This window comes from Arachis stenosperma, chromosome 1 (assembly GCF_014773155.1).
Source record: "Arachis stenosperma cultivar V10309 chromosome 1, arast.V10309.gnm1.PFL2, whole genome shotgun sequence".
NCBI lineage: Eukaryota > Viridiplantae > Streptophyta > Magnoliopsida > Fabales > Fabaceae > Arachis > Arachis stenosperma.
The window spans coordinates 91,181,712-91,208,358 of NC_080377.1; the positions used below are offsets into that span (position 1 = coordinate 91,181,712).

The window sequence follows — 26,647 nt, forward strand, 5'->3', positions numbered from 1 at the left end:
AACTTTGAGCTTAAGCCTCAATTAGTTTCTCTAATGCAACAGAATTGCAAGTTCCATGGACTTCCATTGGAAGATCCTCATCAGTTCTTAGCTGAATTCTTGCAAATCTGTGACACTGTCAAGACTAATGGGGTTGACCCTGAAGTCTACAGACTTATGCTATTCCCTTTTGCTGTAAGAGACAGAGCTAGGACATGGTTGGACTCACAACCTAAAGAAAGCTTGGACTCATGGGAAAAGCTAGTCAATGCCTTCTTGGCAAAGTTCTTTCCACCTCAAAAATTGAGTAAGCTTAGGGTGGAGGTCCAAACCTTCAGACAGAAGGATGGAGAATCCCTCTATGAAGCTTGGGAAAGATACAAACAATTGATCAGAAAATGTCCTTCTGACATGCTTTCTAAATGGAGCATCATAGGTATTTTCTATGATGGTCTCTCTGAACTATCCAAGATGTCTTTGGATAGCTCTGCTGGAGGATCTCTTCATCTGAAGAAGACGCCTGCAGAAGCTCAAGAGCTAATTGAAATGGTTGCAAATAACCAATTCATGTACACTTCTGAAAGGAATCCTGTGAACAATGGGACAAATCAGAAGAAAGGAGTTCTTGAGATTGATACTCTGAATGCTATATTGGCTCAGAATAAAATATTAACTCAACAAGTCAATTTGATTTCTCAAAGTCTGTCTGGAATGCAAAATGCACCAAGCAGTACTAAGGATGCTTCATCTGAAGAAGAAGCTTATGATCCTGAGAACCCTTCAATGGAAGAGGTGAATTACCTAGGAGAACCCTATGGAAACACCTATAATTCTTCATGGAGGAATCATCCTAATCTCTCATGGAAGGATCAACAGAGACCTCAACAAGGTTTCAACAACAATAATGGTGGAAGAAACAGGTTTAGCAATGGCAAGCCTTTTCCATCATCTTCTCAGCAACAGACAGAGGATTCTAAGCAGAACCACTCTGACTTGGCAACCATGGTCTCTGATCTAATAAAAACCACTCAAAGTTTCATGACTGAAACAAGGTCCTCCATTAGGAATTTGGAGGCACAAGTGGGACAGCTGAGCAAGAAAGTTACTGAACTCCCTCCTAATACTCTTCCAAGCAATACAGAAGAAAATCCAAAAGGAGAGTGCAAGACCATCAATATGGCCGAATTTGGAGAGGAAGGAGAGGAAGTGAACGCCACTGAGGGAGACCTCAATGGGTGTGCACTAGCCTCCACTGAGTTCCCCAATGAGGAACCATGGGAATCTGAGGCTCAAAATGAGGCCATAGAGATTCCATTGGACTTACTTCTGCCTTTCATGAGCTCTGATGAGTATTCTTCCTCTGAAGAGGATGAGTATGTCACTGAAGAGCAAGTTGCTAAATACCTTGGAGCAATCATGAAACTAAATGACAAGCTATTTGAAAATGAGACTTGGGAGGATGAACCCCTTTTGCTCACCAAAGAATTGGATGACTTGTCTAGGCAGAAATTACCTCAAAAGAGGCAGGACCCTGGGAAGTTTTCCATACCTTGTACCATAGGCACCATGACCTTCAACAAGGCTCTGTGTGACTTAGGGTCAAGTGTAAACCTCATGCCTCTCTCTGTAATGGAGAAACTAGGGATCTTTGAGGTGCAAGCTGCAAGAATCTCATTAGAGATGGCAGACAACTCAAGAAAACAAGCTCATGGACTTGTAGAGGATGTTTTGGTGAAGATTGAAGACCATTACATCCCTGCTGATTTCATAGTCCTAGAGACTGGGAAGTGCATGGATGAATCCATCATCCTTGGCAGACCCTTCCTAGCCACAGCAAAGGCTGTGATTGATGTTGATAGAGGTGAACTGATCATTCAAGTGAATGAAGAATCCTTTGTGTTTAAGGCTCAAGGATATCCCTCTGTCACCATGGAGAGGAAGCATGAAGAGCTTCTCTCAAATCAGAGTCAAGCAGAGCCCCCACAGTCAAACTCTAAGTTTGGTGTTGGGAGGCCACAACCAAACTCTAAGTTTGGTGTTGAACCCCCATATTCAAACTCTAAGTTTGGTGTTGGGAGGTTCCAACATTGCTCTGAGAAAATGTGAGGCTCCATGAGAGCCATCTGTCAAGCTACTGACATTAAAGAAGCATTTGTTGGGAGGCAACCCAATGTTATATTTTATATATTTTTCTTTGTTATTCTATTTTTTTTGTAGGTTGATGATCATGAGAAGTCACAAAATCAATTGAAGAAGCAAAAACAGAATGAAAAACAGGAAGAAAAATAGCACACCCTGGAGGAAGAACCTACTGGCGTTTAAACGCCAGCAAGGTTAGCAGATGGGCGTTTAACGCCCAGTCTGGCACCATTCTGGGCGTTTAATGCCAGAAAGGGGCACCAGACTGGCGTTAAACGCCAGGAAAGGGCAAGAACCTAGCGTTAAACGCCAGAAATGGGCACCAGCCAGGCGTTTAACGCCAGAATTGGCTCAAAACGTGATTTTGCATGCCATTTGGTGCAGGGATGACTTTTCCTTGACACCTCAGGATCTGTGGACCCCACAGGATCCCCACCAACCCCACCACTCTCTCTCTTCTTCCCCATTCACCAATCACCTCAATACCTCTTCCCCAAAAACCCTTCACCTATCAAATCCCATCTTCTCTTCACCACTCACATCCATCCTTCACAAAACCCCACCTACCTCACCCTTCAAATTCAAACCACTTTCCCTCCCAAACCCCCATACATGACCGAACCATGAGCCCCCCTCTCCTATATAAACCCCTCTTCACCCCTTCATTTTCACACAACCTAAACACCACTTCTCACCCTCTTTGGCGAACACAAAAGCCATTCCCTTCTTCCTCATTTCTTCTTCTTCTACTCTTTTCTTTCTTCTTTGCTCGAGGACGAGCAAACCTTTTAAGTTTGGTGTGGTAAACGCGTTGCTTTTTCGTTTTTCCATAACCATTTATGGCATCCAAGGCCGGAGAAACCTCTAGAAAGAGGAAAGGGAAGGCAAAAGCTTCCACCTCCGAGTCATGGAAGATGGAGAGATTCATCTCAAGGGTGCATCAAGACCACTTCTATGAAGTTGTGGCCTTGAAGAAGGTGATCCCCGAGGTCCCTTTTTCACTCAAAAAGGGTGAATATCCAGAGATCCGACATGAGATCCGAAGAAGTGGTTGGGAAGTTCTTACCAACCCCATTCAACAAGTCGGAATCTTAATGGTTCAAGAGTTCTATGCCAATGCATGGATCACCAAGAACCATGATCAAAGTGTGAACCCGGATCCAAAGAATTGGCTTACTATGGTTCGGGGAAAATACTTGGATTTTAGTCCGGAAAATGTAAGGTTGGCGTTCAACTTGCCTGTGATGCAAGGAGATGAACATCCTTACACTAGAAGGGTCAACTTTGATCAAAGGTTGGACCAAGTCCTCACTGACATTTGTGAAGAGGGCGCCCAATGGAAGAGAGATTCAAGAGGGAAGCCGGTTCAACTAAGAAGGCATGACCTCAAGCCCGTGGCTAGAGGATGGTTGGAGTTTATCCAACGCTCAATCATTCCCACTAGCAACCGGTCCGAAGTTACTCTAGACCGGACCATCATGATTCATAGCATCATGATTGGAGAAGAAATAGAAGTTCATGAGGTTATAGCTCAAGAACTTTATAAGGTGGCGGACAAGTCCTCTACCTTGGCAAGGTTAGCCTTTCCCCATCTCATTTGTCACCTCTGTTATTCAGTTGGAGTTGACATAGAGGGAGACATCCCCATTGATGAAGATAAGCCCATCACTAAGAAAAGGATGGAGCAAACAAGAGACCCCTCTCATCATGAGATCCCTGAGATGCCTCAAGGGATGCACTTTCCTCCACAAAATTATTGGGAGCAACTGAACACCTCCCTAGGAGAATTGAGTTCCAACATGGGACAACTAAGGGTGGAGCACCAAGAACATTCCATCCTCCTCCATGAAATTAGAGAAGATCAAAGAATCATGAGAGAGGAGCAACAAAGACAAGGAAGAGACATTGAGGAGCTCAAGCACTCCATAAGATCTTCAAGAGGAAGAACAAGCCGCCATCACTAAGGTGGACCCGTTCTTTAATCTCCTTGTTCTTTATTTTCTTGTTTTTCGAATTTTAGTGCTTATGTTTATCTATGTTTGTGTCTTGTGATCATTAGTGTCTATGCCTTAAAGTTATGAATGTCCTATGAATCCATCACCTTTCTTAAATTAAAAATGTTCTTAATTGAAAAAGGGAAGAATTGCATGAATTTTAAATTTTATAACAGTTTAATTATTTTGATGTGGTGGCAATACTTTTTGTTTTCTGAATGTATGCTTAAACAGTGCATATGTCTTTTGAATTTGTGGTTCATGAATGTTGGCTCTTGAAAGAATGATGAAAAAGGAGACATGTTACTGAGGATCTGAAAAATCATTAAAAATGATTCTTGAAGCAAGAAAAAGCAGTGAATACAAAAAAAAACGAAAAAAAAAGAGAAAGAAAAAAACGAAAAAAAAAAGAGAGAAATAAAGTTGTGATCCAAGGCAAAAAGAGTGTGCTTAAGAACCCTGGACACCTCTAGTTGGGGACTCTAGCAAAGCTGAGTCACAATCTGAAAAGGTTCACCCAATTATGTGTCTGTGGCATGTATGTATCCGGTGGTAATACTGGAAGACAGAGTGCTTTGGGCCACGGCCAAGACTCATAAAGTAGCTGTGTTCAAGAATCATCATACTTAACTAGGAGAATCAATGACACTATCTGGATTCTGAGTTCCTAAAGAAGCCAATCATTCTGAATTTCAAAGGATAGAGTGAGACGCCAAAACTGTTCAGAGGCAAAAAGCTAAAAGCCCCGCTCATCTAATTAATACTGATCTTCATAGATGTTTTTGGAGTTCATTGAATATTCTCTTCTTTTTATCTTGTTTGATTTTCAGTTGCTTGGGGACAAGCAACAATTTAAGTTTGGTGTTGTGATGAGCGGATAATTTGTACGCTTTTTGGCATTGTTTTTAGTGTGTTTTTAGTATATTTGGTTTAGTTTTTAGTATATTTTTATTAGTTTTTAGTTAAAATTCACTTTTCTGGACTTTACTATGATTTTGTGTGTTTTTCTGTGATTTCAGGTATTTTCTGGCTGAAATTGAGGGACCTGAGCAAAAATCTGATTCAGAGACTGAAAAGGACTGCAGATGCTGTTGGATTCTGACCTCCCTGCACTCGAAGTGGATTTTCTGGAGCTACAGAAGCCCAATTGGCGCGCTCTCAACGGCTTTGGAAAGTAGACATCCTGGGCTTTCCAGCAATATATGATAGTTCATACTTTGCCCAAGATTTGATGGCCCAAACCGGCGTTCAAAGTCACCCTCAGAATTCCCAGCGTTAAACGCCGGAACTGGCACCAAAATGGGAGTTAAACGCCCAAACTGGCATAAAAGCTGGCGTTTAACTCCAAGAAGAGTCTCTACACGAAAAATGCTTCATTGCTCAGCCCAAGCACACACCAAGTGGGCCCGGAAGTGGATTTTTATGTCATTTACTCATCTTTGTAAACCTTAGGCTACTAGTTTTCTATAAGTAGGACCTTTTACTATTGTATTTTCATCAATCATCTGATCTTTGGAATCTTTTGTTCTTTAGATCTTTTGATCACTTTGGGAGGCTGGCCTCATGGCCATGCCTAGACCTTGTTCTTATGTATTTTCAACGGTGGAGTTTCTACACACCATAGATTAAGGTGTGGAGCTCTGCTGTACCTCGAGTATTAATGCAATTACTATTGTTCTTCTATTCAATTCCGCTTGTTCTTTGTCCAAGATATCACTTGTTCTTCAACTTGATGAATGTGATGATCCGTGACACTCATCATCATTCTCACCTATGAACGTGTGACTGACAACCACCTCCGTTCTACCTTAGATTGGGTGAATATCTCTTGGATTCCTGATACACGATGCATGGTTGATCACCTGACAACCGAGTGCTCGCCTGACAAACGAGCCAGCCATTCTGTGAGATCAGAGTCTTCGTGGTATAGGCAAGAACTGATGGCGGCATTCAAGAGAATCCGGAAGGTCTAACCTTGTCTGTGGTATTCTGAGTAGGATTCAATGATTGAATGACTGTGACGTGCTTCAAACTCCTGAAGGCGGGGCGTTAGTGACAGACGCAAAAGAATCACTGGATTCTATTCCGGCCTGATCGAGAACCGACAGATGGATAGCCGTGCCGTGACAGGGTGCATTGAACATTTCCACTGAGAGGATGGGAGGTAGCCACTGACAACGGTGAAACCCTTGCATAAGCTTGCCATGGAAAGGAGTAAGAAGGATTGGATGAAGACAGTAGGAAAGCAGAGAGACGGAAGGGACCAAGCATCTTCATACGCTTATCTGAAATTCCTACCAATGAATTACATAAGTATCTCTATCTTTATCTTTATGTTTTATTCATCATCTATACCCATTTGAGTCTACCTGACTAAGATTTACAAGGTGACCATAGCTTGCTTCATACCAACAATCTCCGTGGGATCGACCCTTACTCGCGTAAGGTTTATTACTTGGACGACCCAGTGCACTTGCTGGTTAGTTGTGCGAAGTTGTGTTTATGCCATGGTATTGAACACCAAGTTTTTGGATTCATTACCGGGGATTATTTGAGTTGTGAAAAGTATTGATCACAATTTCGTGCACCACTGCCTCAGCAGAGTCAGTGAGAAACGGAGGTCGGTAGCCTAGAGCCTGAAACTTCCTACTGTGAGGGATGATCTTCCTGCAGTCCGCGGCGAATGGCTTTTCGTTAGCAATTTCCCAAGGTACCTCAACTCGATGACCCAACTGAGTAATCAGGAATGGAAACGGGAGGGTGCCTCTGACATGGACCGTGGCCATGTAATACCGGATGAAGTGAGGCAGATATAGGTCCTTACCCTCTATCACACACCAGATGAGGGTAATCATAGCAGTTGGCACCTCTGTCTCATGAGTGCTCGGCATTACGTAGTTACTCAGAATCTACTACCAAAGTCGAGCCTCATCATTCAGATATATTAGCCTGATTCTCTTAGGTACCACTGTGCTCTTTCCCATGACCCATGGAACAGTAGGATCAAGAGCTATAGTCCGTTTTACTGCATCCCAGTCAAATCTCATGAATCTCATATCTTCATCAGCCTTTTGGTAACCGTCTGGCTAATTTGATTTAGGTGGGAGCTAGAGGATGTCTTCTATGACTTCCTCAGTAACCAGAATTTATTTGCCTCTGAGTTGTACTACATCCAGGGATGTTTAAAGTAGTTACAGTAGAATTCTCTAACCCAGAATGAGTTGATCTCAGTCAAGTTTCTCTCTAGGAAGAACCAGCCTCTCTGTTTAATTTGGTCTGAAGTGTATTACTTAAGTTCTTCTGGAATTTTGAGTGTCCTTTCCAGGTATAGGTTCCTGAATGTGGCAAAAACTGGGTACTTCAGCTCACAGTATTTGTTTGTAAATTTTACTAGGTCAGCTGCAGGTACTAACTGATCAGCCTTTTCCTGCGGGGTAAAGTTCTTCTCCCGCCAGGAATCATCATGCAAGATGCCAAGGATGGTCATAGAAGATTCGCCTCTTTTCCTTTTGTCAGTGGTTGCTTTTCCTTTTCCTTTGCTTTGAGGGTCAGACATCCTGAAAAGTAGAAATTCCAGGATATAGTTGAAGAACAAAAGCAGGAAAACAAGTAGGTAAATAGAATATTCGCAATATAAGCACAGAGTGGCAAAAGAGCAAGAAAAGCATGAAATGAGTTAAATATATGTGCATTTTGGATTGTATTCGAGTGAAAAAGTCTGAAAAGAAAAAGTACAATCCAAAATATAGAAGCAGAATTCAAGTTAAATAGGAAAAACAATGATCATGCCCTGAGTTAGAAAGTTAAAGTAGTTAGGTAAAAAGAGAAGTTAGAAAGTTAAAATGGTTAATAGGTAAAAAGGAAGTTAGAAAGTGAAGGCTGTGAGTTAGTAAAAAGAAAGTTAAAGTAAGTGGCATGATGATGGGTTTCCTAGTTAACAATAAATCCATAAATTTAAAGAATAATCAACTCATATTCAAGCAAATATATCAGTTTATTGATGATAATTCAGATAGATGCAAGAGGTGCAAATTAAAATAAAATCACCAATAATGCAGTTTATTAACCAGGGAATTAAAAGGAATAAGAATGCTAGCCCGTGCATTCATGAATTGGTTTGGTTGTAGCCAAGTAGTGCGAAATTCTAAATCGCCAAAACCAATACTTGAATGGGGTAAAAACGAAACAATTTGCAGAAAATTGGGCAACATTTCGACTAAAATTGGGTGTTCCCGAGAAATAAACTGCAGAAAAAATCATTTCATATAAAATTAAATAATGCTGCAAAGAGACACAAATAACATGAACATGAAAGAATAGTGTAACAGCAGCGTGAAACATAGAAGAACAATATATGAACAATATGATCATCACAGTAAAATCAGAATTGCGAAATAGATAAAACAGGTAACAAGAACGGCGCAATTATCAGGTCTAAATCCACTAACCACATCCTAGCTACCTAACCACCTAGAATCCACTACAATCATGCATCTCTAACTATCCTAATTTGAACAGAATCTGAAAAATATGCAACTAACTAACTAAGGATAGAGGAATCGGTGTTCGGCGAAACCTGGTATGTGTATGAACAGAGGTATGGATCAGAGAGATGGTGGGAATGTGGTGGTGGTGTTGCTGACGCGGTGGTAATGGGAGGGGTGGCGCGGTAGCGGTCTGAGGTAGTGGCAGGGGTGGGTATGTAGCGCTAGGTTAGGTTAAGGGAGGGGTAGGGAAGGAAGAAGGGGGCGATGGTTGTGGGGCTGTGGTGGTGGTCGGTGGGGATGGGAGGCGGCGGCTTGAGGTTAGCCGAAGTGGGGGGCAGTGGCGGATGGCAGTGGAAGAGAAGAAAGGGAGGTGAGGGAAGAGAAGAAAGGAAAAAGGAAGAGAGGGGGGATGTCGCGGGGTGGTCTAGGTGGTTGGGGGTGGTGGGCGAGGTGGTGGTGGTGGCTAGTTGGTGATGGGAGGCGGCACGGTGGTGAAAAGAAAGAAGAGAGTGCAGAGGGAGAAGGAAAGGGGTGAGTGGGTGACGCGAAGGGGTAGGGTTTCGCGTAGGTTGGGGTAAGTGATTTTGAATCCACACGAATGCGTGATTCATGCGGCAGCGTGGATGATGCGAAAATGAAACTGACGCGATCGCATGAATGGGGGATAATGTAAGTGACGCAAACGCATGAAACACGCGAACGCGTCGTTTGGAATTGCGTTAAACGTACGATTCCAGCATCGTTTTGGTGCAACTCTCTGTTTCCATTTAGGGAGCCATAATATCCACGCGACGCGGACGCGTCATTCACGCTTTCGCGTGGGATGAGTGTTGTGCAATTGACGCGGTCACGTCAAGGACATGAACGTGTGGGCCGTTTTGTGCTAAACGCACACCAGCCGCACGATTCCAGCCCAACTTTCTGGGCGTTGGATCTTTACGCCGATTTCCATTCCATGCCCACACGTGGCCTGCGCGCTCGCGTGGGGTGATTTTTTTTGATGCAGTGTGCAGAATGCAATGAATGTTATGCACAATTCCAGGTTCAATCAAAATTCAAAAAAAAAATAGACGATTGAAAAAGGAACGATCATATCATGGTGGGTTGTCTCCCACCTAGCACTTTTAGTTAAAGTCCTTAAGTTGGACATTTGTTGAGCTTCCTGTTATGGTGGCTTGTGCTTGAATTCATCCAGAAATCTCCACCAATGTTTGAAATGCCAACAGCCTCTGAGGTCCTAAACAAGGCACATAAAGCCCTTGAGCAGTTTTAAACAAGTTTTCAGGCTTCCAATGTGCTGAATGTCAGAACAGACTCCAGGTCCCAAACTTTGCTTTTACACCCGTCTTTGTCTTGATCTGCATTTTTCCAGCTGGGTGGTGAGCAATCTGAATTCTCACTGCAGCAACCAAACAGCTTCCGAGACCCTTTCAATTGAGCTTGACACCAATCCTTGCACCTCAAATTGAAGTGTGAAACCTCATTGAATCTCGCATACCAGCTCTGAGTGGGAGTCATTTCCCTTTTACTCTTAAAGCCACAAAGAGCTCTAAGCTGGCCATCTGTTTCAAGTAAACCATATTCAAGTGGAAAATTAAAATAAAAGCTAAGGATTTTACCCACTTGAAGTTTGTATTGGGCGGTAATGGCCTTGGGATAGGTGTTTTCAGTGGTTCTGCAAGCTCTACTCCCTTGTATTATTCTGTGAATTCCTCCACTTCTTTGCAAACTTCATCAATGTCAACCATGTCTTTATCAAAGTCTTCGATTTCTTCCTCATCATCACTCAAGTCATAAGTTGGAGGTTAAGAAAAATCTACCTCAGCATTATCTTCGTATACACTCGAGGAAGATTCTTCTGTCTCAAAGAATTCACTTGCGGATGCAAGTTCATTACTAGGAGAACTTGACTCGTGATTATCATTATCAAGGCAACTTGTATCTTGAGTTGTTCCGTCTAATTCTTCATATTATACCTGCTTTGGGGGTTGTGCACTATCTTCCTTAGCATCAATTATAACGTCTTTGACGGAATTTTCCACAACTCTGGATTCCCATGGAGGTTCAGCATCTCCTAAATCTTTAATCAGTACTTCTTCTTCTTGGATAATTTGGGCATCCTCCAATTGTTCCAGAACAAAGTCATGCTCCTTACTGTTCACTGGAGCTTCTAGTATCTCCTTCATGCTACGTTCTTCATTAGATTCTCCACATGAAGCCATGGGGATTCCTTGAGTATCCGGACGTCTGGAAGATAATTGATTTATTGCTTGCTCCAGTTGATGAAGGGTTGCATGAAATTGATCTACTGATTCTTCGAAGCGAGCCTGTGATTCTTGGGTCGATGAATATGGACACGGTGCATATGAAAGTGGTGGTTCTTGGGAGTAATAGGATTGGAATCGGGGTGAATAAGGATCATACGGTGGTGAATGGCGAAAGGAAGCTTGTGAGTGTGGTGGTTCAAAGCTATGTTGAGAGGATGGTCTATAAGCACAGGGTGGGGCTTGTTGGTAACTACAAGGGGGTCCACCATACCTATCAGCTTGGTATGCATTGTAGAATGGTCTTTGTCCATGATATCTCGGAGGGTGTTGTTGCCTAAAGGGTTGATCAGATCTTCTTGGCTCCATCCATCTTTGATTGCTTAGACCTTGATGCATATTCCTGTTGTAGCTTCCATTCCTTTCAACAAAAGTAGAACCAAACTCAAAGCGAGAGGGGTGAGAACTGATAGTAGCTATTAGAAATAAGAAGGGAAAACAAAAACAAATAAACAAGTAAAGGAAAAATATTTACAATAACCAATAATAAGGCACACATTTGCAATTCCCCGGTAATGGCGCCATTTTGACGATCGGATTTTCTATCGGTAAAGAAATATAAAAATATGATCGCGTTGTAAGTATAGCTTCTAAACCAACAGAAAATCCTTTCGTACAAACGTTTGGTTGTCACAAGTAACAAACGCAATAAAATTTATAAACTGAAGTATTCAAACCTCGGGTCATCTTCTCAAGGAATTGCAGGGAAGTATGATTTATTATTGGTTATGGAAAACAGTATTTTTGGGTTTTGAAAAGGTTTGAACAAGAGAAATAAATTGCAAGAATTAATAAATCAATAGCTAATAAAACTCTTGGCAAAGTATGAAAACTGGAAGTCCTATCATAGTTATCCTTATCAATGGTGATGAGAATTATATTTTTGCTCCCACTCTGTCAACCTCTAACTATGAAGGTAAGTCAAGTGGACAAATCAATTTAACACCTAAAGTCCTAGTTAACTCCTAAGGAAAGACTAGAGTTATAGGAATCTAAATCAATCAGCAAATATAGCAATTATCAATCACGATGAGTTTGACAACTCAAGAGTTACCAATTAATCAACTAGAACCAAGAATATAAGAAACTAAATAAAAGTCATATGTCTGAAATACCTTAAATATTAATAAAAGAAATCAAATCCAGCATGGAATAGTTCATAAGTTAAATTGGGAAAACAAATAAAAGGAATATTGAACCTGTGATGAAGAGAAGTAGTCTAAACATAATAGAAATCCTAAATCCTAATCCTAATTCCGAAGACCTAAGAGAGAGGAGAGAACCTCTCTCTCTCTAAAAACTACATCTAATCCTAAAATTGTGAAATATTCATTAATTGTTTGCTCCCCTTTGAATGAATGGATTCCCCCACTTTGTAGTCTCCAATCTGTGTCTTCTGGGCTTGGATTTGGGCCAAAAAGGGTCCAGAAATCGCTGGGGGTGACTTTTGTAAATTCTGCAGATCGCGCACGTCACGCGTCCGCGTGGGTCACGCGGTCGCGTCATCTGGAGTTTTGCTCTTCCACGCAGTCGCGTCAGTCACGCGTTCGCGTCAATTGTGTTTTGTGAGTCACACATTCGCGTCATGCACGTGTTCGCACAGATGCCAGTTTGCGCAAAGCACGCGTTCGCATCATCCACGCGTTTGTGTCACTGCCTGTTTCTTCAAAAACTCTATTCTGTGCTTTCCTTCCATTTTTGTATGTTTCATTTCCATCCTTTAAGTCATTCCTACCCTATAAAACCTGAAAGTACTCAACACACAGATCATGGCATCGAATGGTAATAAAGGATAATTAATTTTAATATTTCTAAAGCATAGGAAACATGTTTTCACTTATGTCATATCATAAGGAAGGAATTGTAAAATCATGCAAATTCATATGAATAAGTGGGTAAAGAATTGATAAAATCACTCAATTGGGCACAAGATAAATCATAAAATAGTGGTTTATCAGATTTAAATTAGTGGAATCCAGTTATGTTTGTTCATGGAGAATTTATTTACTTTAAACCAAGTAGGTATAAGCATTTTAGCATGTAGTTGCATTCATATAAATAGGTTGCATTGCATGAGTCTCATCTTTTCCCCTTCACTCTTTTGGTCTCCTTGAGCTTAGCATGAGGACATGCTAATGTTTAAGTGTGGGGAGATTTGATAAACCACTATTTTATGATATATTTTGGACTGAATTGAGTGGATTTTGTCAACTATTCTCACACTTATTCATGTAAATTACATGTTTTTCATTTCCTTCCTAATTTTATGCTATGATTGAAAACATGCTTCCTAGGCCTTAAAAGTGTTGACTCTTAATTCTCCTTGTTACCATTCGATGTCGTGATATGTTTATGAAGTATTTTCAGGTTTACAGGGCATGAATGGCTTAAAGGATGAAGATGGGGCATGTCAAAGTGGAAGGAACACAAGAAACAAAAGAGCTAAGAAGCGAGGAGCGATGCGTACACATGACTGACGCGTACGCGTGACCAGCGCAGAAGTTCAGCGACGCGCACGCGTGGCTGACGCGTACGCGTGACAGAGCGTCACATGCTACACTTAACAAAACTCGCTGGGGGTGATTTTTGGGCTGATTTGGACTTAGTTTCAAGCCCGAAAACACAGGCTAGAGTCAGGGGTAGAGCTGAGATTGGACACACTTCAATTTTCATTTTGAGTTTAGTTTTAGTTTTTAATTCTAGAGAGGGAAACACTTACTTTTCTCTAGGGTTTTGATTTCTTAGTTTTGCTTTTGAATTGGATTCGAGAGAGCTGCTGCTACCTTCAATTGGAGTCATTGTTCTTATAATTTTCTTCCCTATTACTTCTATTGCTTTTGTTTTTCCATTTAATTACCTTGAATTCATGTTTGGATTTTGTTACTTTTGGATTTTATTAATGCAATGAATTATTTTTATGTTTTATTTTAGGATGTGTTTGATCATTGTTAATTATTATTCGTGCCATTTTTAATTTGATTAATTTCTCAGAATTACCATGTCTTTTATTTACTCTTATTATATATTTATGAAAATGGCATTCATGTTAATGACTTAAAGCTCTCAACTTGGCTTAGGGGTTGATTAATTGGGATCCCTTGAGTTGTGATACTCAAGTAGTGGTCTGTAATTGGGAGTTGCTGGCTAACTCAATTTTCACCAACTCTAGTCCTTCCTTATGAAGTGACTAGGACTTGTGAATCAAAATTAGTACAACCACTTGACTTTCCTTAATTTGTCAGAGGATAACTAAGTGGAAGCAATGAACATTTACTATCATACTTGGAAAAGACAATAAGGATAGAAACTCCAATTACTCTCCCCTAACCAAGGCTTTTTATTTTAAATACATAACACCTCTTGTTATTATTCATTGCTTTAATTCCTAGCCATTTATTTTTCTGTCCTCAATTTAAAAAATATTCAGAAAATTCCTAACCAATAATTTTCATCTTGTGTCAACTCTTTGGGAAATGACCCGGGATTCTACTCCCGATTATTCATTTTTAATTGTGACATATTCTAAATTGATAGTAGAATTTTCGTCGGTTAAGACTGTACTTGCAACGCTATTTTTATCAGAGATTCTTGACCGTTATTTTCCACCCATCATCTAATTACCCATTAACTATCTTTTGCCACATATTCATGCATCCCAAATATGAGTACAGTACATATGCATTGCTACCACCATTTACTTTGGGGCATTTTATCCCCTTTTAGTATTTGCTCTTTTTCTTTTTTTTTTTCCTTTTTTTCTTTTTTTTCTTTTTATTTTTGTTTTTCTCAATGCATATGATTAAGGTATTGAATGCAAGAATATGTGCTCAACTATTTTTTTCAGATTTTCACAAAAATATACAATACCTAATTCCTAAACCAGATGTTTCCAAACCCAACTTCTCCACACTTAAATCATGAGCACTCTCACTAGTCTAAGCTAACAAAGGATTCAAATTAAGGACATTATTGTTTTCCGCTTAGAGTTAATGATGTGCTAATATAAAGAATAAATGGGGTAAAATAGGCTCAACATGGGTTTGCAAAGGATAATGAAAGGGTAAGGTCATATGGGTATGTAAGCTATAGTGAAACAAAGGCCTCAATCACATAAGTGTATGCATACATCAAACAATGGAAATATAGAATTAAACAAGACAAAGATCACAATTTTAGAGAGAACAACAAACACCAAAAATAAAACATTGATTGATAAGATACAACCAATCAAATAGGTTCAAAATCTCACTGGTTTTGGGTGTTCGAGCTCTAAAACCATGTTCCAAATTAAATTTCTTCAAGCAAGTTTAACAAAAATTTTAATTCAAATTAGTGAAATGCCTAAAATAGTTTCTTGGAAAAGAAATTATTACTTCAACCAAGTAGTACATACATGCAAGCAACTAACATGCAAACTATTATGCAATGCAACAACTAATCTAACAAAGAAAATTCAACATTGGTGTTGGACAAGGAAGTAGTTACCCACGGAAGTCAGCATTGACATCCCCACACTTAAAGGTTGCACCATCCTTGGTGCATGCAAAGAAGAGCAAGGTTGATTGGGGTTGCTACAACTGATGAATTCCTCCAAAAAGTTATGCGGAGGGACTTTTTTGTCGCCCCATTCGAAAGCTTTTCTGTTTCCCTCCTTGGTGACCATCCTGAAAAGAGAGAAAAAGGAAGAAGGATACCCCACAAACAAAGATATGCAAACAGATAAAATATGGGTGGGCTAATGCCAAATAATAATGAGGTTCTCAACTACATGGTAGCTACAACATGCAAGTGAGAAAATAATATAGGTGAATGGCATATCCATGGTGCAAGAATTACAACAATAAGGGAGAAAGAGTAGGTCATGAAAGACAATATGAGTCCATATCAATGCACAAGGATACAAGTGTCATAGAAGATTAGCATTGACATATAAATAATATCACCCAACAATTTAAAACAAGTCACTAAGAACCAAAACAATGGAAAAAAATATTCAACAGTTGTGTAAGAAAATTTAACAGCAATGAAAAAATAGCAAACCTAGAAAAGGAGATAAAAACATGCACAAAGTTAAAATGGAATGAATTAAAGTATGCAAATGCAATAAGTAAAAGAGAATGAAAGAGAATAAGGATGAGAAGGGAGTACAAGAAAGTGAGAAAGGAAAAGGAAAGAAGAAGAAAGAAGAAGAAAGGAGAAGAAGACGCGACACGTAAGCGTCGCCCACGCACACGCGTGGGTTGCAGAATGAGAAGGTGACGTGTACGGGTCAGTCATGCGTACGCGTGGGCGTGAATTGTGATCCTCGCACAATACTTGCATAGTGCCAGCGCAACTCTCTGTTTGGTTTACCAGAGGCAGCATGAAGAAATGACGCGTGGCCGTCACCCACACCCACGCATGGAAGATAAAAAATGCAAATGATGCGTACGCGTCGTCGACACGCACGCGTAGGTTGGGTTGTGCGCCTGGCACCCCACTCGTATGGTTCCAGCACAACTCTCTGTTCATTATACCAAATATTGCAGTGTCGCATGTGACGCATGCGCGTTGGTCACGCGCACGCGTGGGACACACTTTTTTTTATTTAAATTAACAAGCTACCACAAAGTAAATCCAAACATTATTTAACTAGCTAGATCACAACTTAAACTAAATAAACCTAATTAAAAAGAAAAATTCAATTTATTACCAATATAAATAAAAGGGAAAATAGGAAGAATTTTTCATGATTGGTGTCTCCCACCTAGCACTTTTAGTTAAAGTCCTTAAGTTGGACATTTGGTGAGCTCCTTGTCATGGTGCCTTGTGCTTGAACTCATCTTGAAACTTCCACCAACGCTTGGACTTCCAATAAGCTCCAACATTTCCAAGTGAATTCACCAAGCCTTGATGAAGTTCTTCACAAGTTTTGAGCTTCCAAAGTTGATCCTCTTGTATACCGAGATCCCAAATCTTGTTTCTACACCCGTCTTTAAGAGGATCATCATTGTTCCAACCGGGTGGCAAGCAATCCAAATTCTCAATGAAGTACCAAACTCTTCTCTTAGATCCAACCAATTGATCACTAGTTCAACCCTTGCATCTAGCTCTTGAAATCGCAACCTTGATGACTCTTGATTTGCAACTCCAACCACTAAACATCCTTCTCTTATGCTTAATTCCACAAAACCTCCTAAGTTGGCCATCCATTTCAAGAATACCATACTCAAGTGGGACAATAAAGCTAATAGAGATAAGTTTTACCCACTCAAATGAAGGAGTAGACGGCAACCTAGGTAGAAAAATCTCCAACAATCTTGACAAAGCATATTCAACTCCCGTCCAACCTTGCCGAAGGACTTTCACCTTTTGAAAACATTCTTCACTTTCAAGCTCTTCCTCACCGAGTTCATCCAACTCTTCTCTGTCACTCAAATCATAAATATGAGGTTGAGAGAAATCTACCTCAATGTTGTTTTCAATTTCATCGGGAAAAGGTTCTTCAAACTCAAGGGATTCACATGTGGATGCGAATTCAGTATTAGGATGGCTTGATTCATGATCATCATCACCAAAGGAACTTGCCTCTTGATCTATCCCATCCAATTATTCATAAGGAATATGCCTTGGAGGTTGTGTACTACCCTCCTCAACATTAATTTCAAGCTTCTTGGAGGAATACTCTACAACTCTAGATTCCCATGAATGTTTAGCATCTCCTAAGTCTTCAACTACTTCTTCCTCTTCAACAATTATGGCTTCCTCCAATTGTTCCAATACAAAATCACATTCCTCACTTTCCACCGGAGTTCCTAGTTTCTCTTTCATGTTATGTTCTTCATCAGATTCTCCACATGTAGCCATGGGAGTTCCTTAAGGGTTGAAACATTGGGAAGCAAATCGACTTACTAACTTGGTCACGGCAGCCACGAATTCTAGTGTCATCCCTAGCATTTCTCTTTGCCCTTGAAAAATAAGATCAAGGGTGTTATCCATTGGAGATTGGGGTGGATGGAAGGGTTCATCGATTGGGAGAAGGGGTTCATAATAGGAGGGTGGTTCATCATGATAAGGATGTGGCGGTTCAACACTCTCCATCTTTTCCACTTGTTGCACAACACACTCCAGTCACTTGTTCTCAAGTTGAGATTCCAAGATCTCCTTCATGTTCTGATCTTCGGTTGACTTTCCACATTCATCCGTGAAAATACTTTGTTTGTTGCATGAGTCTCATGGGTCGATGGTGGCTTTCGTTTTGGCAATGTTAGCCATGAGAGCTTCGTGTGCTTTTCAGCCTTCCTCTCGCTCCATTTGATGAATTGTTTCTTGAAGTCGATCCATTGCTTCCTTAAAATGATCCCGTGGCTCTTATTCCACTTGCCTAACATAATTAGGATCATATTGCTATTGGATTGATAGATATGGATACTCCCCTATGGAGGGTTGTGGTGGAAAGGAAAATTCATCTTGTGGTTGAAAGTTCGCATACTTTGGAGGTGGTGTATATTGATGTGGTGGTTCTTGGGAGTAATTATATTGGAATTGAGGTGGCTCTATGTATGGCTCATTTGGCTCATAAGGTGGTTGGTATGGTGGATATGGATTAGGGTCATATGGAGGTGTTTGGTGGTAGGGGGCTTGTGAGTATGGTGGTTCAAAACTATGTTGAGGAGGGGATTCAAAGGTATATGGTGGAGGTTGTTGGTAACTACAACGGGATCCACCATAGCTATTGGATTGATATGCATATTGGAATGGCTGTTGCTCATAGTACATTGGAGGAGGTTATTGCCAAGAGGGTTGATCAAATCCTTATGGCTCCTCCCATCTTTGATTGTCCCATCCTTGATGCAAGCCTTCATTGTAATCTCTACTTCCTAGAACATAATTGTAACCACATTCATAGCCAAAGGAGTGAGAATTCATGATAGTGAGAGAAAATAAAAACAAATACTAACAAAAAATAATGAAAATAAACTCCTAAAGCTAGCAACAACTAACAAGGAAATGAAAAGGCAAACATATTTACAATATTCACAAAACCCAATAATAAGGCACACATTTGCAATTCTCCGGCAACAGCGCCAAAAATTGATGGAAAAAAATGTCGGTAAAGATTTTCACAAAAATATCGCGTTGCAAGTATAGTTCTAAACCGACAATTAAACCTCAATTAACGTTTAGATTGTTTGTCACAAATACAAACCCAATAAAATTAACCAATGTATTCAAATCTTGGGTCATCTCTCAAGGAATTGCAGGGAAGTATGTTTATTATTGGATATAGAAAAGTATATTTTTGGGTTTTGTAATAAGAAACAAGAAAGTAAAATGGCAAGAAAATAAACTAATAACTAAGAAAGCTCTTAGCAAAGATTGATAATTAGAAGTCATATCCTCATTATCATCGTCATTGTAATGGTAAATGTGAATTGCCTTCACTTAGTTAACCTCTAACTAATGGAGGAAGGTCAAGTGCATACAATCAACTTGAGTCCACAAGTCCTAGTCAACTCATAGTAAGAGACTAGCTTTGGTGAAGTTTAAGCTAACCGGCAATCTTTAATCACCAATCAACAAAAGACTTTTTATAACTCAAGAGTCTCTATATAATCAATCCAAGTTAAGAATAGAAAAATCTAATTTAAAACCCAACCAAGTATTTTATCAAACACTTGGAAGGCATAAAATAAAAGCATAGAAAACTAACAAGACCTAGCAAACTCTAAGACTAACAATTGCAAGAGGAACCAATAACAACAAATTAAAGAAAGCAATCATAAACATGAAAATATAAATTACATTAATATGGATTAAAGGGAACAAGAAGAATTCATAAACTAAATTGGCAACATAAAGAAATCAACAAGAGAAGTAGATAAACTAGAGTACTAGAACAAATAAAAGTAGAAGAAAACTAAATTAAAATAAGGTAGAAATCTGAATTTGGGAAGGAACAAGACTAAAAATCCTAAAACCTAGAGAGAGGAGAGAGCCTCTCTCTCTAGAAACCTACATCTAAACCTAACTAGTATATGTATGAAAAGTGAATGATGGATATATCCTTGATTATGCTCCACTCCCAGCCTCTAATATGTATTTTCGGGCTAGAAACTGGGTCCAAATTAGCCCAGAAATCGCCCCCAGTGAGTTCTGTTAAGTGTAGCACGTGACGCTCTGTCATGCGTACGCGTCAGCCACGGGTACACGTCGCTGAACAAATTTTTGGTCACGCGTACGCGTCGCTTGACATCTGCACCGGTCACACGTATGCATCGTCCATGCGTGCACATCGTTGCTAGCTTCCCAAAACCTCAATTTCTTGTGTTCCTTCCACTTTTGCATGCTTCCTTTCCATCCTCTAAGCCATTCCTGTCCTAGAAAACCTGAAATCACTTAACGCACATATCACAGCATTAATGGTAATAAAAGAGAATTAAAAATTAGCAAATTTAAGACCAAAGAAGCATGTTTTCAATCATAGCACAAAATTAGGAAGGAAAATATAAAACATGCGAATTCTATAAATAAGTGTAAGAATAAGGGATAAAATCCACTCAATTCAACCTAAAGTATACCATGAAATAGTGGTGCATCAACCGGACCCAAAGTGGGCCCAAGGCCCAACCCAAATCTCATTAAACAAAGGAACTCAACATCTTCTTCCTCCCTCATGAGCCAATCACGCTGAGAACTTAAAGGAAAGAGGGAAGACGAGAGTTCCAAAACAAAAATCTAGCTTTACCTTCAAATTCTTGTAACTTTTGATCCGAAACTCCGATCGCCGCACCGTTTACGGCCACGCGACCGCGGCTCCGAGCTTTACAAAGCTCATAACTTTATTTTTGAGGTAAGCCACGTTTTTCTTCTAGTTTTCCAGCCCTTTGAATTCGAAATTCTTGAGTAAAAGTGTTGAGATTTTGAACTCTTTGATATTATAGGATCTAATTAGCTTGAAGATAAGATCCTTAACCCTAAGTGAAACACTTAATATTTTGTGACTAATGATTGAGTTTGTATGTGTGGGTGTATATTGTGTGTATTAGAAAATGTATTATGTATGTTAGAGCTTAACTTAGGTCTTGGAAAGCTTAGAGTAGGCTTGTGGTGCTGAAAAATCTACTTGAAAGGTGTTAGAGTCTTAAAGGTTGAGGAAAGTGAAATTGGAAGTGTTCCGGGTTGAACGGAAAATCGGCCAAGGTATGGTTTCGGTTTCATATATCTAAAATGTAATGTAATGTGAAAACTTAGGTTAGAGACCCTAGGATAGGCATTGAATTTGAGATATTGTTGATTGATTATAATGGATTATTATTCGATGAATAAAAAACCAAAAAAATATTTTTAAAAAATTTAAAATGTTTAAAAACAATTTTTTTTTATTTTTGAATTCTTAAATTATAAGATTAAATTTTTTTATTTAAAGTAAAAAAATAAAATGAAGTCCAGTAATATTTAATAAAACAAAAATTTTGTAAATTTATTTTTTTTATTTTTAAAATTTTAAACAAAAAATAAATAAATTAATGAGTAATTATCCAAATCAGTCCCTAACGATTTTAAAGGCGGACATTTTAGTCCCCAAAAAAGTTAATACACAGATCAATTCACAACGTTTTTTTCTATCAGACATAACAATCCTCCGTCGATTTTACTTTACTAGATATCAACCTTTATTATTATTAACTTAGTTTTGTGCATGTGGACAATTACACTAGCATATTAATACTCTCTTTTCGTTAGAAACAAGTAAGGTAAATAATGATGCATTGAAATCCAAATTTAAACGTTATCTTTTATTACAAACATATTTTTTAAAATAGGACATCCTTTGATTATATTAAATACAAAAATATCGAATGATTTAACCTTGAATTTCTTATAAAACAATCTCTAATTATTATTATTGAACATTATTATTATTATTATTATTATTATTATTATTATTATTATTATTGAGTGACTATATATATAAAAGAATCTAATGAATAAATTTATCATTATTTTTGTTCAAAAAATACAAAAAATTATGGTACTGTATTATTGTGCAAATAATAATAATAATAATAATAATAATAATAATAATAATAATAATTTACTTTTTTTTTACGAAAGACTATTATGTCTAAAGAAGAAAAACGTTGGGATTGATCTATGTATTATATATTTTTTGGATTAAAATGTCAGCTTTTAAAATTTTTAGAGACTGGATAATTACTCTAAGAAAAAATAAATTAGAGACTAATTTATCTATAAAAATAAAATTATAGAAATATTTTTGTATATTAATTTTTTTGAGGCTAAAATATCCATTTTTAACATTCTTTAGTAGGTAATTATTTATTATTCTAAATAAAATAAGGTTTAAAATTATACGAAAAGGGTCAAATTGGTAAAATCAGGAGAAATGGATGGGCTTCGCGTATAAATCCCTAAACCCTAATTGCTTCCCCTGTGGCCGCTCCATTATCACACACAGAAGCAGCAGCAGCAAACAAAGAGAGAAAATGACGACAAGATTCAAGAAGAACAGGAAGAAAAGAGGTCACGTCAGCGCCGGCCACGGGCGTATTGGAAAGCACCGGAAGCACCCGGGAGGTCGTGGTAACGCCGGAGGAATGCACCACCACCGCATCCTCTTCGACAAGTACCATCCCGGTTACTTCGGCAAGGTCGGTATGCGGTACTTCCACAAGCTCCGCAACAAGTTCCATTGCCCTATCGTCAACATTGACAAGCTCTGGTCGTTGGTTCCTCAAGAGTTGAAGGATAAGGCCTCCAAGGACGGTACCAAGGCGCCGTTGATTGACGTCACGCAATTCGGTTACTTCAAGGTTTTGGGGAAGGGGATTCTTCCTGAGAACCAACCTGTGGTCGTGAAGGCCAAGCTTGTTTCAAAGGTTGCGGAGAAGAAGATCAAGGAGGCTGGTGGTGCTGTTGTTCTCACCGCTTGATTTCTAGGGTATTATTCTATTTTTGAATAATTTTAGGGTTTATGCTTTTTACATTTTTGGTTTTTGGACTATTTTAAGATGTTGGATGTTGTTATTATTATGATATACTTGAGCTGGGTTAGTTGAAGTGTTTGGCTCGTACTTTAGTCTAATTTGTCTGTTGGATGTTTGATTATAAATTTGAAGTGGGGATCAGATTAATTGGACGCTGCTTATTTAAAAACATTTATCTGAAATGCGGCATATTAAGGTGATAGTGATAGGTTTACAAGAATGAAGGGTTTGTTATGCCTTTAATTTTTTGGCATTTATAATAGAAATTGATTGTTTTAGGGTTTGGTGATTTTGATCCGGTTATGCTTGATGCTTTTGGATGTGGCTTGTGTTCATTTGGGGCATCAAGTTATACATTTATGGACCGTTTTGTGGGGAGTATTTTGTTGTCTTTTGAATAGAAGTGCAGGGAGATGTGATTAGAGCATTTTACAATGGCTTTAACATTTTCTAATCGGTGGTCATAGTAGCTTTGGTCCTTATTGTCTTTCTTTCTTCTCTTCACTGTTTTCCTTCCACGTCAAGCAGCTTGTCAAAGTAGCATTGGAGTGTAGGTTGCATCCATTCTGCCGCCTGTGTAATGGAGACTGTAATCTAAGTTAGTAAGTAGTAAATGCAACATCCAAAAACGTGGAATCATAATCCAATTTTGCTCCAATGTTGGAAGTACTTAGGGTTCTCTTTGATTCAAGGACATTTCAAAGAGAAGCGAACATAACTGTCAATGATTAAGCTCTTGGGTTAAGCCTCTTAACAAAACTTTTGGGCTTACCGTTACCCATGGCTAATTGAATCTATTTTTGTGTGCTCTTTATAAGCATATCCTTGGTTTTAGAGGAATACTAATGAATTTTTCATCGAACATTTTTTCTAAAAAGATTAATTGTTATGCAGAGGGAACTGTTTAAGAATTTTTAGAATTCTGAGTTTTGATTTCTTTTAGAGTTTTCATCGATGAGATTGATTCTTCTAAAATTTTTAGAAGACGACCACGACCTATGATTGATTAGTTTACAAATAAAAAAATTGGGGATTGATTTAATAACTAAAATTTATTAAAGACTAAAATATCTCATTAAAAATTTCTTAGGATATTGAAATAAGTTAGGATATTACTATTATTCTTAGTAATGTTTGGTTGGGTGGGACACAATTACTAGGCTAGCTTGCCAATTTCGGATCCCCATGAAATTATTAAGGTGCGGTTGGTTTTTTATTTTACTTTATTTTTTATTTTACTTTATTTTTAGGGTAACGTATATTTTTTGTCTTTAAAATTTGGCTAAAATTTTTAAAATATTTGTAAATTTTATTTTGTTTTAATTTTATTCTAAAAATTTTAGATTTGTATTAAATATATTCTAACAGCTAAATTTTCAAAAAATTTAAGACTAATCTAACAAAAATATATGAAAATTATGCTTGATTTGTTTGTGTTGAAAGTTGTTTTTTATGAAATTGTTATTGATTTTATGATTTGGTCCTAAATTTAAAAAAAAAAAATTAGCGGTTTGGGTATATTTGATATAAATCGAAAATTTGTGGAATAAAATTAAAATAAAATAAAATAAAATTTAGAGATATTTTTAAAATTTTTGTAAAATTTTAGAGATAAAAAATATGCTTTATCTTTATTTTTAGAATTTTATTAAAAAAAATAAAATGAAAAATAAAATTTTAATATTTACAATTTTAGTACTTCTTGTTTTTCTCAAAATTTTATAAACAGAAAATAATAAAAATAACAATGCAAATCAAACACACTTATAAAGTGTGGAACTCCATTATAATTTTTTTTTTTTTTTTTATTTTGGGTCATGCATTATGAAGTCTCGGATTGCTAGTATAGATGTATCCGCTATCAGCTTAATTTAGTTTGTGATATTGGACTAGTGAAGGGAGTCTACAGGCCTGATATTTTATAAATAGAAAATAATGAAAATGATACATTGGTTGCGGTCGTTTCTTGTTCGATTGTTCCATCACCTTTATCTTCGTGAATACACATGAATGTGGACTATGAGTTTACGACACGGTGCACTATAATAGTAAGAGTTATTATTCACGTACAAGCGTTTTTTCATACAAATCATACAAGTCATTTATATTCACACATTTTTATGTTTTTTTCTGTGTTTCTTCTTTTTTTTCTTCTTCTTTTTCTTTCTCCGTGTCTCTTCTTCTTCTTCTTCGTAATTTTTCTCTCTCGTTATCGTCGTCATCAACATCACCTCTTTCTCCTCCTCCTTTTCTTTCTTCGTTTTTTATTACAATTTCTTCTCCTCTTTTCTTTTTCTCTTTCTTCTCCATCATCAATTATCTCGTTGTTGAAGATAACAAATAATTTAGGTTTAGATTGTCAATTAAACCAAAACAAAATTGATTATTATTTTTAATCCAATCAAGTGGCTAAAATATGGTTCAATTCAAAAGAAAAAATATAGCATTAGAGAAAACATTTTTCTGCAGCAAATTTGGATGTAGCACAAAAATATTTGGGTGTAACACAAAGATATTTGGGTGTATTGTAAGAATTTTTTGGTGTATTTTTATTCTGATAAATTCTGCATAATTCAAAACTCTTCTTCTTCCTTCTCCTTATCTTCTACTCTTTTTTTTTATCATCATCATCTTCTTCCTCTTCTTTTTTTTCTTATTTATCTTTTTATTTTATTTTACCTTCTCAAGATTCTTATTATTTTATCCTCTTAACAAGAATAAAAACAAAAAAATTAAATAAAAAAGAAGAAGAAACACATAATGCTGCAAAATTACTTAGAATAAGATGAATTTATATTTATTTAACTAAAAGAAAGAAAGAAATAAAGAAAAGAAAAAGAAAAAAATGCAGCATTAGAGAAAACATTTTTCTATATTTGCAGCAAATTTGAGTGTAACACGAAAATATTTGGGTGTATTTTAAGAATTTTTGGGTGTATTTTTATTCTGATAAGTTCTGCATAATTCAAAACTCTTCCTCTTCCTCCTCCTCCTCTTTATCTTCTACTGCTTCTTCTTCCTCATCTTATTTCGTTTTCTTATAATTCTTCTTGGGAGAAAAAATCAAACAAAGAAGAAAAAAATACATAATGTTGCAAAATCAATAGAAAGAGGAGGAGGAAAAAAATGCAGCAACAACAATAGTAATAAAAAAATAACGATGAAGATGAAACACACGAAGAAAAAGGAGGAGAAACGCAAAAAAGAAGGAGAAGAAGAAGGAAGAGGAGGAGGAAAAGGAGGAACGTGAAGAAGAAGAAGCGTCTTCCATAATTGTGAGTGAGAGCGCGCTTTGGAAACAATTGAGTGACGTGCGTGTTATCACGCTCCAGTGGGTGAATGTAGTTTTTGTTAGACTTGGCCCAACTTGTAAGATTTGTAAACCAAAAGGACTTGTATGTGTAGCATAACTCTAATAGTAAATATAAAAGTGGAACTTGCACCAATTATATAAAACTATTGTTTTAATCTTTAGTAACATTAGACGAATATATATCTTTTAAAATTATGTCAATTTTATTATAATATTATAAATTATAAAAATTAAATTATTTTTATAAAAAAATTGTAGAGAGAAAAAGTCTTTGTCAACTAATAACAATAAGATATTTATAGGTAAAAAAAAAGTCAAATAATAAATTTTTTAATTACTATTTTTATGTAAAAGAATTTTATTTTTTTATTAATAATTAATTTTAATATTCATTATTTAAAACTTAAAAAAATTTTATGTA

General features: G+C 37.6%; 1 protein-coding gene and 1 non-coding gene across 2 annotated transcripts; one reads left to right on the plus strand and one right to left on the minus strand.

Annotated features, from left to right (window-relative positions):
* Positions 1–288: 288 nt before the first annotated feature.
* Positions 289–396, minus strand: LOC130947638 (small nucleolar RNA R71). The gene has a single exon (XR_009072734.1). It is a non-coding gene; the product is annotated as a small nucleolar RNA R71 (small nucleolar RNA).
* Positions 397–22,347: 21,951 nt separating this feature from the next.
* On the plus strand, positions 22,348–23,065 carry LOC130936696 (60S ribosomal protein L27a-3). The gene has a single exon (XM_057866862.1). The coding sequence runs from the start codon at positions 22,413–22,415 to the stop codon at positions 22,857–22,859; it is 447 nt and encodes a 148-aa protein (XP_057722845.1). The 5' UTR covers positions 22,348–22,412; the 3' UTR covers positions 22,860–23,065.
* The last annotated feature ends 3,582 nt before the right edge of the window (positions 23,066–26,647 follow it).